The sequence below is a fragment of the Procambarus clarkii genome, chromosome 62, assembly GCF_040958095.1.
Source record: "Procambarus clarkii isolate CNS0578487 chromosome 62, FALCON_Pclarkii_2.0, whole genome shotgun sequence".
NCBI lineage: Eukaryota > Metazoa > Arthropoda > Malacostraca > Decapoda > Cambaridae > Procambarus > Procambarus clarkii.
The window spans coordinates 6,701,235-6,716,308 of NC_091211.1; the positions used below are offsets into that span (position 1 = coordinate 6,701,235).

The following is a 15,074-nucleotide window of genomic DNA, read 5'->3' on the forward strand; positions in this document are numbered from 1 at the left end:
CAAATTACACACTTCTGAATAATAATACAGCAAAAAACACAGAAGAAACGAATGATGCACACCAAAATAATTGTGAAAAATTATATTCACGGCAACTGCCACCCCATGGGGTGGCGGGGTCGAGTGGCCATGAGCACTCCATCACTCAGCGCCCATAATTTGCTCAACTTCTAAGCTCCATCACAACTAAAGTATGTCACATACAATATTTGTTTTTATTTTCCTGTGATCAGAGACTACATTAACAATATAAGGGAACAAAAATTGTGGCAAAGAGTTTATTTTTTGCACACCACAGATGTGTTATATTTTAAGGCCGCCCAGAACAGTGGTTAAGCAGCACACAAACTGGAAAAGGTTCAAAGCCATGCAATTAAATGGCTCCTGGAACTGAAGTACAAGCAGTACAAGGAGTGGTTAGAGGCATTAAATATACCAAACTAGAAGATAGAATAAAAAGAGGCAATATGATCACTACATACAAAATAATAATGGGAATTGACAAAATTGATAGGGAAGAATTTCTGAGACCTGGACTGCAAGAACAAGAAGTTGTAGATTTAAGCTAAGCAAAGCTGCCAAAGAAATATAATAAAATTCACTTTCGCAGAGTGGTAGATGGTTGGAACAAGTTAAGTGAGAAGGAGGTGGAGGTTAAAACCGTCAGTAGTTTCAAAGCATTATATGATAAAGAGTTTTGGGACGACAGGACATCTTGAGCATAGCTCTCATCCTGTAGGTAAAAGGTAAACTTTTTCATCCTGTAGGTAAAAGATAAACTTACACTTAGGTAAAAACACTTAGGTAATTACCTAAGAGGTAACTATATCAAGTTTATGTTAAATTTTTTGAAAAATACAACACTTTTATGGTTTCCTTACTCTAACCCTTATGTATTACTAAAATTTAATTATATAAAGCCCCTTGAGACAATGCTAATGCTGTCCTATAAGAGGTTTCGTGTGTCTTACTGTACATCACTTACATGAAAAGCATTTTAGACGACTGATAAAGCTTTTACGTTGCATGAATTCTAATGTGTCTCAATAGATGTGATTTACCTGAAAAGTCTTTTAGACATACTGAACAGTGATATGGTTTCTCTCCCGTGTGAATCCTCATGTGTGTTATTAGACCTGATTTATATGAAAAGTCTTTTAGACACTCTGAACAGTGATATGGTTTTTCTCCTGAATGTATCCTCATGTGCGTTATTAGGCTCGATTGACATAAAAAGTTTTTTAGACACTCTGAGCAGTGATATAGTTTCTCTTCTGTATGACTCTTCATGTGCATTATTAAAGCTGATTTGTCTGAAAAGTCTTTTGGACATTCTGAACAGTGATATGGTCTCTCTCCTGTATGAATTCTCATGTGTGTTATTAAACTTGATTTTTGTGAAAAACATTTTAGACACACAGAACAGTGATATGGTTTCTCTCCTGTATGTATCCTCAAATGTTTTACTAGACTTGATTTAACTGAAAAGTCTTTTAGACATTCTGAACAGTGATATGGTTTCTCTCCTGTATGTATCCTCAAATGTTTTACTAGACTTGATTTAACTGAAAAGTCTTTTAGACATTCTGAACAGTGATATGGTTTTTCTCCTGTATGAATCCTCATGTGAGTTATTAAAGCTGACTTACCTGTAAAGTCTTTTAGACATTCTGAACAGTGATATGGTTTCTCTCCTGTATGAATCCTCATGTGTGCCATTAGATTTGATTTTTGTGAAAAGTCTTTTAGACACATTGAACAGCGATAAGGCTTCTCTTCTGAATTAACACTCATAATTAACTTTTGATATTTCTGAAAGTAGTTTCAAATTCTTGTATGATATTACTGTATATTAAATTTTTTATGTGCCATTTTTGAACATTCAACAATGATGGGGTTTTTCATCATTATATGTTTCTGTACAGTTTACTCCCATATACAGATCTGAATTGTTATTTGATCCAAAAAATTCTAAAGTATTACCTCTAATGAAACATCTACAGCTTATTAGAAAAGTCTTGTAAACATTTTTACTATTACTCTCCTGAATAAATTCTAGTTGCCTTTATAAATATTAGAGAAAAGTCTAAATAACATATTTATGATGTAGTTTTTAGTTTGCACAAGCTTTTGCATATTACAAAAGCAAATGTTGTTAAAGATGCTAAACACTTGATTTGTGGGATAGACAGGTAATATGTTACACGGCAACCAGCCTAGAGCAGCCAGGTTATGAAGTGTTACTTCTGCTGTCACCAGATAGCATCGAAGGTCAATTAAGCTACTGGAAAAAATCCCATTCCTTTTGCATGAATATAAAGCAAATAACTGTCAGGACATAAAAAAAACAGAATGTAAAATTTTATAATATGTATCCCACTGGTGTTAATGATTCACAATTACTAAGAAAAGTGTTTTATATTATAAAATATGCTGTACAATATTTTCTGTGAATTACCGGGTGTAACAAGAGACATACAAATACACTCTTTCAGATGCAGCCAACAGCAGCAAAATTAGCATCTGTGCTTGACTTTGTGAACTATATATTTTATTGCTGTACTGAGAGATGTCTTATTATAAATACAGCCCCAGCACAAGAATCAAGCACATATGGTTTGTAATTTGTGTGAACATGTGTGTGGTGTTTACAAGAATGTGCCCAATGAACTTCAAGATTAAATTACCTGTCAAAGATATGAATCCATATTTACTATAAACTACACAGATATCTATTTTCTTTTTTGAATACTCTTTCAATACAGTAGTTCATATAGAGGAAATAGTGTGTGTGTGATGTTTTGTAATGAAAAATGTTAGTTAAAGTTTTGACACTAAGAGCAGAATTAATTTATCCTACAAAATTATTCAATTAAATAACCTCGAAATATTTTCTTGCCAAATAAAAATATTAAAAACATTTATAACACTTATACACAATACATTATTAATAAGTACTAAGATCTTAAAATCAATCAATGATACACCATTTTTTTAAACAGTGCATGAGATGATGATAATATAGTGCATGTGATGTTGACAATACATGTACAGTGCTTCAGATGAAAGTATGTTTACTGCAAATGATGGTATGGCAACACATGACAAAATTTGAAGGAGTTGAGTAAACATCCACCCAAAGGATGTTGAGGATGTGGATGTTATAATCAGGATGTTGAAATGGACTGAAGCAAATCTTACCCCTGTACATGTAATATTTATAATAATGTAATAAATTTCATGACACTGCTGATGGTACCATGTATGCGATATTTCTGACACATGAGCTCTAATGCCACTGAGTGTTGGCACTGCAGGTGTTATTCTTCTGGTGACAGTAGGAGCTGCAAAGGAAAAGATTGAGAGTCAGGTCTTCAAGTCAATGACTGAAAAATAAAGATTCTTTGACATCAAATAAACACTTCCCAACAGGGACAAATTTTTGCTAGGTATGCCAATACTGCAAAGTTTCCTCTGCCATGAACCAAAGTCATGGCCAGCAGACTATATACCAGTATACATCAAATAAACCTTGTAAATCTGTACAATGACATTCCAGATATCACAAAATTTAAAATTAATTAAAAATTAATTTTTAGTGTATGAGATAATAATACAGTATATACACATGAACATTTTGAAAGCATAATTAACCCTTAAACTGTGCAACACATCATATAATTTGTTGAGTAACTGTCGCAAAATTGTGCACCACTTCATATGATATTTTGGAGTACTGCGCAAGATTTAAAAGTCCCCAGGATACACAGGGTTCACATCAGCTTCCTCAGGGCTCTTGTAAGCAAGCGCCATAAAAAAAAAAAAATCGTGGGCAACATTCACGGGTGTGAAAGCCTCAGTATTGAGTGGGCCACCAAGGCTGGTGCAAGCAGCATTAGCTCACAGCACTGCTGTTCATCTTGTGACCAGAGCATTGCCTAAAATTTTATAAAAATATACATGTAGCTGGTATTATTTAGTGCTGATAGTATTACAGAAGACCCCCTGACTGTGATACAAAATGACCAGGATTCTGATAATAGCAGGATCATTTGCACTGTACGCAGTATTGTGGGAGGAGTAAAGTAGAGGGAGAGAAAGCGGTAGCGTCGTCTGCCGAATCTGTGTTGCCACCTATTACTGTCTGCACTCACCATACCAGCTTAGTGGTTCGCTATGGTGAACATATATGTAGATACTTATATATAACATGTATATGTAGTGTAATAACAGCAAAATGAGTATGTTGGGAGAAGTTATTTTGGTGAGGGAGTGGCATCATCTGCATGTCATACCTGGTTAATGGGGTTCTGGGAGTTGTTCTACTTCCCAAGCCTGGCCAGAGGCCAGGCTGGACTTGTGAGAGTTTGGTCCACTAGGCTGTTGCTTGAAGAGGCCCGCAGGCCCACATACCCACCACAGCCCAGTTGGTCCAGCACTCCTTGGAGGAAACAATCTAGTTTCCTCTTGAAGATGTCCACGGTTATTCTGGCAATATTTCTTATGTTTGCTGGGAGGGTGTTGAACAACCGTGAACCTCTGATGTTTATACAGTGTTCTCTGATTGTGCCTATGGCACTCCTGCTCTTCACTGGTTCTATTCTGCATTTTCTTCTGTATAGTTCACTCCAATACATTGTTATTTTACTGTGTAGATTTGGTACTTGGCCCTCCAGTATTTTCCATGTGTATATTATTTGATATCTCTCTCGTCTTTTTCCTAGTGAGTACATTTGGAGGGCTTTGAGACGATCCCAATAATTTAGGTGCTTTATCACGTCTATGCATGCAGTATATGTTCTCTGTATTCCCTCTATTTCAGTAATCTCTCCTGCTCTGAAGGGGGAAGTGAGTACTGAGCAGTACTCAAGACGGGACAACACAAGTGACTTGAAGAGTACAACCATTGTGATGGGATCCCTGGATTTGAAGGTTCTCGTAATCCATCCTATCATTTTTCTGGCTGACGCAATATTTGCTTGGTTATGCTCCCTAAACGTTAGGTCGTCAGACATTATTATTCCCAAATCCTTTACATGCTGTTTTCCTAGTATGAGCACATTTGATTGTGTTTTGTACCCTGTATTATGTTTAACACCCTATGTGGTGTAATTATATGTGGCGCACCCTGTGCGCCACCCCTCAACTATGCATAGTGGGTCCCAGCGTTCCACGGGAGCGCGCGTTAATTCTGAAAAGTGTATACTCTCTTCAACTTTGTCACCTCAATTCTCGTCCTACGAGATTAAATTTGGTATCATTGTGTTCGCAATAGAATTCTCTACAGCACTAAATACATATAAACTCCAAGAGCCCAGCTAATTACCCGCAGCAAACAGAGAAAGTGCGAACGAGTTACCCAGGAGCGCGCAAAAGTGATAAAATGTGTTCACTCTTTTCACTCTGGTCACCCCAATTTTCGTCCTAGGTCTTTCATTTTGGTATCAATGGGTTCGCAATAGAATTCTCTAGAGGAATATTAGCATATAAAATAAAAAACCTGGTCACGCTTCACCCGCCGACGAGTTGAAGACTGGCCACGCGTTAGCCGCGAGGGAGCGCCCAGACACCTTCCAGTTACACTCCCAATTCCTGCTCACAAATGTTTAGTATTTTTACCGGTTGCTAATCTCAATTTTCGTGTTACAGCGCTCAATTAGGTAAGAAATTGTTCCTAATAGAATGCTTTAGATGGATATGTGCATATAAGGACCAATTGAAGAACAATATTGCTAGTACAATATGTGAAGGTATGAACAAAAAAAAATATAAAAAAATAATACAACTTTTTGTACTTACCACTTCAGTGTTGTGTGTTGCACATGACATGGGTTGAACATTTGTTTTATCGCGCACATTTTAAAACCAGTCCCCCAAAAATCGAATAAAAACCTGATTTTTGGCCATTATTTTAGTAAACCGAGATTACCGACAGTAAAAATATGACGCAATGCTGCGTCGTTACCAGACGAAAGTGTTAAGGTCCTCATTTTTACCATATCTAAGTACCTGGAATTTATCACTGTTAAACATCATGTTATTTTCTGGTGCCCAGTCAAAAACTTTATTAATATCAGCTTGAAGTTTTTCAATGTCTTCTGCCGAGGTAATTTTCACTCTGATTTTTGTGTCATCTGCAAAGGATGATACGAAGCTGTGACTTGTATTTTTGTCTATATCTGATATGAGAATAAGGAAAAGCAACGGTGCAAGGACTGTACCCTGAGGTACAGAGCTTTTAACTGCACTTGGACTCGATTTTATATGGTTGACTATTACTCACCGAGTCCTGTTTGACAGAAAACTGAGTATCCAGCGTCCTACTTTACCAGTTGTTCCCATTGACTTCATTTTGTGTGCTATCACGCCATGGTCACATTTATCGAAAGTCTTTGTGAAGTCTGTGTATGTCACAGCAGCATTCTGTTTTTCCTCTAATGCCTCAGTGACTTTGTTGTAATGATCAAGTAGCTGTGAGAGGCACGATCTTCCCGCTCGAAATCCATGTTGACCAGGGTTGTAAAGGTCATTGGTCTCCATGAAATTGGTGACCTGACTCCTAATCACTCTCTCAAATACTTTTATTATGTGTGACATTAGTGCAACTGGTTTATAATTCTTTGCCAATGCTTTGCGCCCTCCCTTGTTTAGAGAGGCTATGTCTGCTACTTTAAGTGCATCTGGTATCTCCCCCGTGTCCAAGCTCTTCCTCTGCACTATACTGAGTGCCTGTGTTACCGGCACTTTGCATTTCTTTATAAATATTGAATTCCATGAATCTGGACCCGGGGCCGAGTGCATGGGCATGTTTCAATTTCTCTTTCAAAGTCTAGTATGCTCGTGTTGATATCAGTTATATTTACAGGGGTTTAGATATCCCGCATAAAGAAATTGTCTGGATCTTCCACTTTCATGTTGTTTATTGGAGTGCTAAACATGTCTTCATACTGCTTTTTTAGGATTTCACTAATTTCTTTGTCATCATCAGTGTATGAACCTTCACTAATACGAATAGGTCCAATACTGGCAGTGGTTTTTGCTTTTGATTTCGCATATGTGAAGAAGTATTTTGGATTTTTCTTTATTTCCTGAATTGCTTTCTGTTCTAACTGCCTTTCTTCAGTTTGATATGAGTGTTTCAATTTCCGCTCGATTTCTTCAATCTCCCTATTTAAATTATTCCTTCTTTGACGGGAAATTAGTGTCTGCATAAGCATTTCTGCTATTTTTTTCCTTCTTTTATAGTGTTATCTGCGTTCTCTTTCTACGTTGGATCTCTTTCTGGCTTTCCTCAAAGGAACATGTTTTAGACAGACTTGATACGCTTCTGAAGTCAGTTTTTCTATTCCTTTTGTAGGACTTGTATTACTTAGAACAGTTTCCCATGGAATGTTTGTAAGTTCCCTGTTTATTATCTCCCAGTCTATCCTTTTATTATTAAAATTGAATTTACTGAATAACCCCTCTCGCTTTATCAACGTTTTAGGTCTATTCTGAGTATTGATGGTCGTTTGCACTTCAATGAGCTTGTGATCTGAGTATGTGGTATCTGATATCATAATGTCCATGATAATGTCTTCATTGTTCGCATAGACCAGATCTAGAATATTTTCATTTCTTGTTGGCTCCGATATCTGCTGGTTGAGTGAAAATTTGTCACAGAATCTAAGTAGTTCTCTAATCTGTGGTTGGTTAGGTCCCGATAGATTTCCTGGTATAATATTATTGTTTGCTATTCTCCACCTGAGACTAGGCAAGTTGAAATCACCTAGAAAGATAATATCAGGTATCGGGTTCTCCAAATTATCAAAGCTATTCTCTATTTTGTTTATCTGTTCTGTGAATTCCTCAGCCGTTGCATCTGGCAGTTTGTATATTAGAATATTCACTAAGTTTATTTTCTCTATTTTTAATCCCAATATCTCTACCACCTCATTTGTAACGTTAAGGAGCTCCGAGCATACAAGGTCTTCCCTAATATACAGACCCACTCCTCCATGTGACCTAATTTTCCTATCACACCTGTATAGGTTATATCCTGGAATCCAGATCTCACTGTCTAAGAGTTCTCCTGCGTGGGTTTCTGTGAAAGCTCCAAATACTGCATTTGACTCCGTGAGGAGGCCATTTATGAATTGTACTTTGTTTGTTCTTGTTTTTAGTCTTTGTATGTTGGCAAAGATGAATGAGGTTACTCTATTAGTGATAGTTTGACTGGGAGACTTTTTTGTCCAGCCCATTATGCATGGACATATTGAGTTTGTTCTGACCAGTGCTGATTGTTGTAGGGCAGTTGTCTGTCGTAGTTGTAGTTCCCTTTCGGTGGGTAATTGTATCTATAATTCTGGAATGCAAGTGGATCTGGTATCCAGTTCCATGCTCCTCCTTTTGAATTCTCTTTTGGTTTGTTATAAAAATTTATCGAGTTCCTCCAAATTCATTATCCTGCTTGCCACTCTTTATGTAGCGTTCTGTGCCTTTCACGTGAAAGTATGGGCAGCTGAGGTCATAGCATTTTCTGTCTTCCAGTGAGGTTTGGCACATGTCAGGCATACCTGCTTGATACCTGCTTGATGGGGTTCTGGGAGTTCTTCTACTCCCCAAGCCCAGCCCAAGGCCAGGCTTGACTTGTGTAAGGGTGTAAGGGTGTCATGCTGTGTCATACTGTGTAAGGCTGACCACTATGCTCTTTGGGCACCATACCAGCTTAGTTGTACAGTTATGGTGAACAAAACATGTAGATACTTATATATAATGTGTGTATATAGTGTAATAACATCACAAACAGCATAGTTGGAGGGGGAATATTAGTGTGTCTGGCTTGAACCAGTGAGGGAGGGAGGGAGGGGGGGGAGCATCAGCTGTGTGTGGCGACCTCTGTCAGTCAGAACTCACTATACCAGCTTAATTGTACAGTTAGGGTGAACAAAACATGCAGAAACTTATATATAACCTGTGTATATAGTGCAATAACCACAAAAGTATTTGTTTATTGTTTAATGAACAAAATAATTGAATCACTAATATGCACACCATAATTTTGAGTATAGTGATGATTCACACATTTTTTTATATAATTATATCACACTACACACTATTGAATAATATTACTGCAAAAAACTAAGAAAAAATCAGACATTGAAATAATTAGGTAATAATATCTTTGTGGCAACTCCTGTCAGACAGCTCGGGTGGAGCAGACCTACCTCTTGCACTTGCTCTGTCAACGCCTCGTTTTTGCTAGATTTCCCGGCCCTATTGTGGCCAAAACATGCCATCTCCGATTTTTTTTATTATTTTTCCTGCTGATCACGGAACACAAATGAAGACTTTTGTGACAAAATATTTATATATAAATACAAATTTTTGTTGCGTCTGGCCGGGTTGATGCCCTTAACCACTGCGCTGCGCAACGTGCCTTGAGGCTCTCGATGGGTGGTGCGCAACGCGCCTCGAGGCTCTTGTAAGTATAGAGTAGCATTCAAAACTCCCGCGGCTACACAGAGTACACATCAGCTTCCTCAGGGCTCTCGTAAACAGATGCCCTTTTTTTTAAATCGTCGGCAACATTCCAGGGTGTGAGAGCCTTAGTATTTAGTGAGCAACCAAGGCTGGTGCATGCAGCATGAGCTAACAGCATTGCTGCTCAGCTTATGACCACAGCATTGCCTAAAAATGTCAAAATATATATGTAACTGGTATTATTTAGCCATGACAGTATTACAGAAGAGCCTGACTGTGATAAAGACTTTGTACAATGTTCAGATATCAGTGAATCAATGCTGTTCAAGGTGTTCACAGCACTAGCAACAGCACACTGCCATTATTTCGTCCATCTAAGAATCTTCAAATGACTTCTCATGTTCCTTTACAAAATAAACTTGTGAAAAAATTATTCATTTACAGGATATTGTGACCAGGATTCTGATAACAGCAGGATTGTGGTGTAAATTAGAAAAAGTGCGCAGTATTGAGGGAGGAGTAATCATGGTGAGGAGGGAGAGAGGGAGGCAGCATCGTCTCCCAGCATTGTCTGCTGAATGCTGTGTGACTTCCCATACAGTGTTTTGTTGCCACTATGTTGTTTGGACACCTTACCAGCTTAGTTGTACAGTTATGGTGAATAAAACATGTAGCTACTTATATAATGTGTGAATATAGTGTAATAAAACCACAAACAGTATTGTGGGAGGAGTAATGTTGGTGAGTTAGGTGTTGAAGGAGTGAGAGAGGGCTGGCTGGGTGTTGCAGCCCACTCTTGTTTTTTGGTATCACCGTACCAAATTAGTGGTTCACTATGGTGAACACATATGTAGATACTGATATATATAGCGTGTGTATAGAGTGTAACAACAGTAAATGGAATATGGTGGGGAAGCCATTTTAGTGAGAGAGTAGCGTCGTCAGCTGGCAGTTGTGTGACTTGTATGGTGGCCAATACACTGCATGACAAGTGTATTTGTACAGTGGGCCCTCGACTTACGATGCTAATCCGTTCCCAGAGACGGATCGTAAGTCAAAATATCGTAAGTCGAAGCGATTTTTCCTATAATAAATAAAGGGTATTGAATTAATCCGTTCCCCACCGTCCAAAATATTAACTTACAAATACATTTTATACTGAATATAATGTTTTTTCTAACTACAATACAGTACATAAGTTAATCTTACCTTTATGGAGGGCTCTTGATGGCGTATGGAAGATGGTGATGAGGGGAGAGGAGGAGAGATGTTACTGTTTGGGAGTCCCCCTTCCATTATCACATCAGGCAGTGATGTTTTTTCTGGGGTACTCTCTCTCCTACATTTTGCCTGAATACCACTAGGACCTGGTTGTGGTTCAGTGCTTGTTTGTCTCACTACAAATTTGTCAGGAGACATTTGTTTTTCCCTTCGTTTTAACATTTGTCTGTAATGATGCATCACAGTGTCAATGAATAGGTTAAGGCAACACCCAGCTGCAGCTTGATTTGGGTGAGTCGTTTCAGCAAAGGTTTGCAATTCTTCCCATGCTGCACACATTTTCTTAATTGTTGAGGAAGAGACATTCTGTACTGGCACATCCTCCCCTGAAGAAATTTCCTCGGCTGCCTCTTCTTGCTGCTCCTTTTGAAGGGCTTGGAGTTCTTCGGTGGTCAGTTCTTCGTTGTGTTCTTCCACCAACTCCTCCACATCAGCACCATCCAACTCCAAACCCAATTGCCGACCCAGAGAAACAATTTCCTCAACAAGAGGTACTTCAGGTTCAGGCTCATACCCCTCAAAGTCTCGTTCTGCAACACATTCAGGCCACAGTTTTCTCCAGCCAGAGATCATGGTTCTTAAAGTCACTTCTTGCCAGGTTTTGTCAACAACTTTTAAAGCACTATAAATGTTTAAATGTTTTTTCCAGAACTCTTTGAGGGTGAGGTTTGTGGCATCTGTCACTTCGACACATCTCCGGAAAAGTTTCATAACAAAGTTTCTTAAAATTGGGAATGATTTCCTGGTACATAGGCTGAAGCAGAGGAGTAGTGTTGGGAGGAAGGAACTTTATTGTAACAAAACTAAATTCCTCCATCAATGAATTCTCCAAGCCTGGAGGATGGGCAGGAGCATTATCGAGGAGAAGCAGGGCGTTGAGTGGCAAACTGTTCTCCTGCAAATATTTTTTGATGGCAGGGCACACCACCTCATTCACCCACTCCGTAAAAAATTGCCAATTCACCCATGCCTTAGCATTAGCCTTCCACATCACACACATTTTGTGTTTCTGCACATTATATTTTTTGAAAACCCTTGGATTTTCGGAATGATACACAAGCAAGGGTTTAATTTTCAAATCGCCACTCGTATTACCACACAACACTTCATAGGCTTGTGTCCAGTCAATGACTTCTCCTCCTTGGTAATGTATGTTTTCTTTGGCAATCTTTTCCAGAATAGCCCTGTCTCGTCACAATTAAACACGTGTTGTGGTAGGTATGCCTCACTCTGCACAAAATCTTTAAATTCGCCAATGAATCTTTCAGCCGCTGGTTTGTCTGAGCTGGCAGCCTCCCCATGTTTCACAACACTATGAATTCCACTTCTTTTTCTAAATTTCTCAAACCATCCCCTGCTCGCCTTAAACTCTTTCGCTTCTGCATCACTCGTTCCAGGGGTTTTCTTTAAAAGGTCTTCATGCAAATTTCTTGCCTTTTCACAAATGATGGCCTCCAAAATGCTATCACCAGCTAACTCCTTGTTGTGTATCCAAATTAATAATAACTGTTCATCATCCTCAAGTGTTTGTGTTCTATGTTTCGTGATTATTGATACGCCTTTTGCCACTTTAGCACTCATAATGTCCTTTTTCTTAGCCAGTATGGTGGATATCATTAACTGAAATTTGGTGTACTGCCTAGCTAGTTCAACAACCCGCACACCATCTTCATATTTGCAAATGATCTCTTGTTTCTGCTCTATGGTCATCCTTACATGGGTTTTCATATGTTGAGCCTTACCACTAACTTTCCTGGGACTCCTGGTGTGATATATAATAATTACTTAAATATTCAAAATGCAAAAAATCACCACAAACGCAGAATTTCTTATAGGCGCGATCATCACTAAGCGGGCAGCTGTAGTAAACTGAGGCAGGTCGGACTGCGTGACCGGGAACCACGAGCTCGGTCAACCCGAACGTGTACCAACAAATATCGTTAGTCGACGACACCATCGTGTGTCAAGTCGCATTTTTCAATTAAATTTACATCATAACTCGAAATTATCGTAAGTCGGGGCAATCATAAGTCGAGGTGCCACTGTATAGTTATAGTGAATAAAACATTTAGATACATATATATAATGTGTGTGTGTATAGTGTAATAAAACAACAAACAATATTGTGCGAGTAGTAATGTTGGCAAGTTAGGTGTTGAAGGAGTGAGGGAGGGCTGGCTGGGTGTGGCAGCCCACTCCTGTTTTTGGGCTCACCATACCACCTTAGTGGTTCGTTATGGTGAACACATATGTAGATAGGTGTATACATTATGTGTATACTGTATAGTGTAATAACAGCAAAAACACTAATATAATATATATATAATAATATAGAATACTAATATAATATAGAATATAATATATATATATACAGGCATACCTCAGAATACGATTTTAATCCGTTCCTGGAGACGCCTCGCCTTCCGAAAACTCGCATTCCGAAGTTAATTTCCCCATAAGAAATAAAGGGAAATGAATTAATCCGTTCCTGACTACCCCAAAAACCCCACATCAAACTAAATTTTTATACCTAATTCATCTAAATAAACCTACAAAAGTATGTTCCAGTTATTACTTACCTTACTGTCGAGTGCTGTAGGCGTATGGAAGATGGTGAGGAGGGGGGAGTAGGAGAGGAGTTAGTGTTTGGAAGGGGAGTCCCCTTCCATAATCACATCAGGCAGTGAGGACCTTTCTGGTGTGCTCTCCCTGGGACGTTTAACCTGAGTGCCACTAGGTCCTGGTTGAGGTTCACTGCTCGATTTCTTCACCAAATATTTGTCCATGAAAGCTTGCTTTTCCCTTCTTCGCAAGCTCTCTCTGTAGTAAGGCATCACAGTGTCATTGAAAAGATTAAGACAACGGCCTACTACAGTTTTGTCTGGGTGAGTGTGTTCAATAGTTGTTTGAATCTCTTCCCACATCTGACACACCTTCTTCATTACTGCAGAAGGGACATTCGCTGGTGCTGTTGCCACCACCTCCTCCTCCACTGCAGAATCATTCGCTGCTGTGTTGGCTTCCTGTTCCTGTTGAAGGGCTAGGAGTTCTTCGGTGGTCAGTTCTTCGTTGTGTTCTTCCACCAACTCCTCCACATCATCACCATCCAATTCCAAGCCCATTTTCTGGCCTAGACTAACAATTTCCTCAACAATAGGCGCATCATTTATAGGCTCAAACCCCTCAAAGTCTAGTTCTCTCACACCTTCAGGCCACAATTTTCTCCAGCCAGAGATCAGGGTTCTTTGAGTCACTTCTTGCCAGGCTTTGTCAACGAGTTTTAAAGCACTAAAAATGTTAAAATGCTCTCTCCAGAACTCTTTGAGGGTGAGGTTTGTGGCTTCAGTCACTTCAAAACATTTCCGGAAAAGTGCCCTTTCATACAGTTTCTTAAAATTCGCTATGATTTTCTGGTCCATAGGCTGAATTAGAGGAGTGGTGTTAGGAGGAAGGAATTTAACTGTGAGGAATTTATTGCATTGAGGCATCAAATCATCTTCCAAGCCTGGAGGATGAGCAGGAGCATTGTCAAGGAGAAGCACGGCTCTGAGTGGCAATTGTTTCTCCTGCAGATATTTTTCTATGGCAGGGCACAGCACTTCATTCACCCACTCCGAAAAAATAAGCCTAGTCACCCATGCTTTTTTATTAGACTTCCACATCACAGACAAACGGGTTTTCTGCACATTATACTGTTTGAAAACCCTTGGATTTTCAGAATGATACACTAGCAAGGGTTTAATTTTTAAATCGCCACTCGCATTTGAACACAGCACAAGCGTAAACCTATCTTTCATAGGCTTGTGTCCAGGCAAGGATTTTTCCTCCTTGGTAATGTATGTCCTCTTAGGCATTCTTTTCCAAAACAGTCCTGTTTCGTCACAATTAAACACTTGTTGCGGTAGGTATCCCTCAGCCTCTGCAAACTCTTTAAATTCGTCAATAAATCGTCCAGCGGCTGGTTTGTCTGAGCTGGCTGCCTCCCCATGCCTTGTAACACTATGGATACCACTTCTCTTTCTAAATTTTTCAAACCAGCCCCTGCTTGCCTTAAACTCTTTCTTTTCTGCATCACTCGTTGCAGGGGTCTTCTTTAGAAGGTCTTCGTGCAACACCCTGGCTTTCTCAGAAATAATGGCCTCCGAAACACTATCACCCCTCAACTCCTTGTCGTGTATCCAAATTAATAACAACTTTTCCACTTCTTCAAGTATTTGTGGTCTTTGTGTCGTTAATGTTCTTACTCCTTTTGCCACATTAGCACTCATAATCTTATTTTTCTTCTTAAGTATAGTGCATATTGTTGATGTCGCTTTGTTGTACTGCCTACA

At 39.0% G+C, this 15,074-nt stretch overlaps 1 protein-coding gene across 2 annotated transcripts in view; it reads right to left on the reverse strand.

Annotated features, from left to right (window-relative positions):
• Positions 1 to 264: 264 nt before the first annotated feature.
• LOC123766599 (zinc finger protein 271-like) overlaps positions 265 to 15,074 on the reverse strand; it is a 96,292-nt gene continuing 81,482 nt past the window's right edge. For both annotated transcript variants that reach the window (XM_069308163.1, XM_069308164.1), the window contains exon 3: positions 265 to 3,344. In XM_069308163.1, the coding sequence (XP_069164264.1) occupies positions 1,018 to 1,794 (777 nt within the window). In that variant the 5' untranslated portion in view covers positions 1,795 to 3,344 and the 3' untranslated portion in view covers positions 265 to 1,017. The remainder of the gene's footprint in view (positions 3,345 to 15,074) is intronic.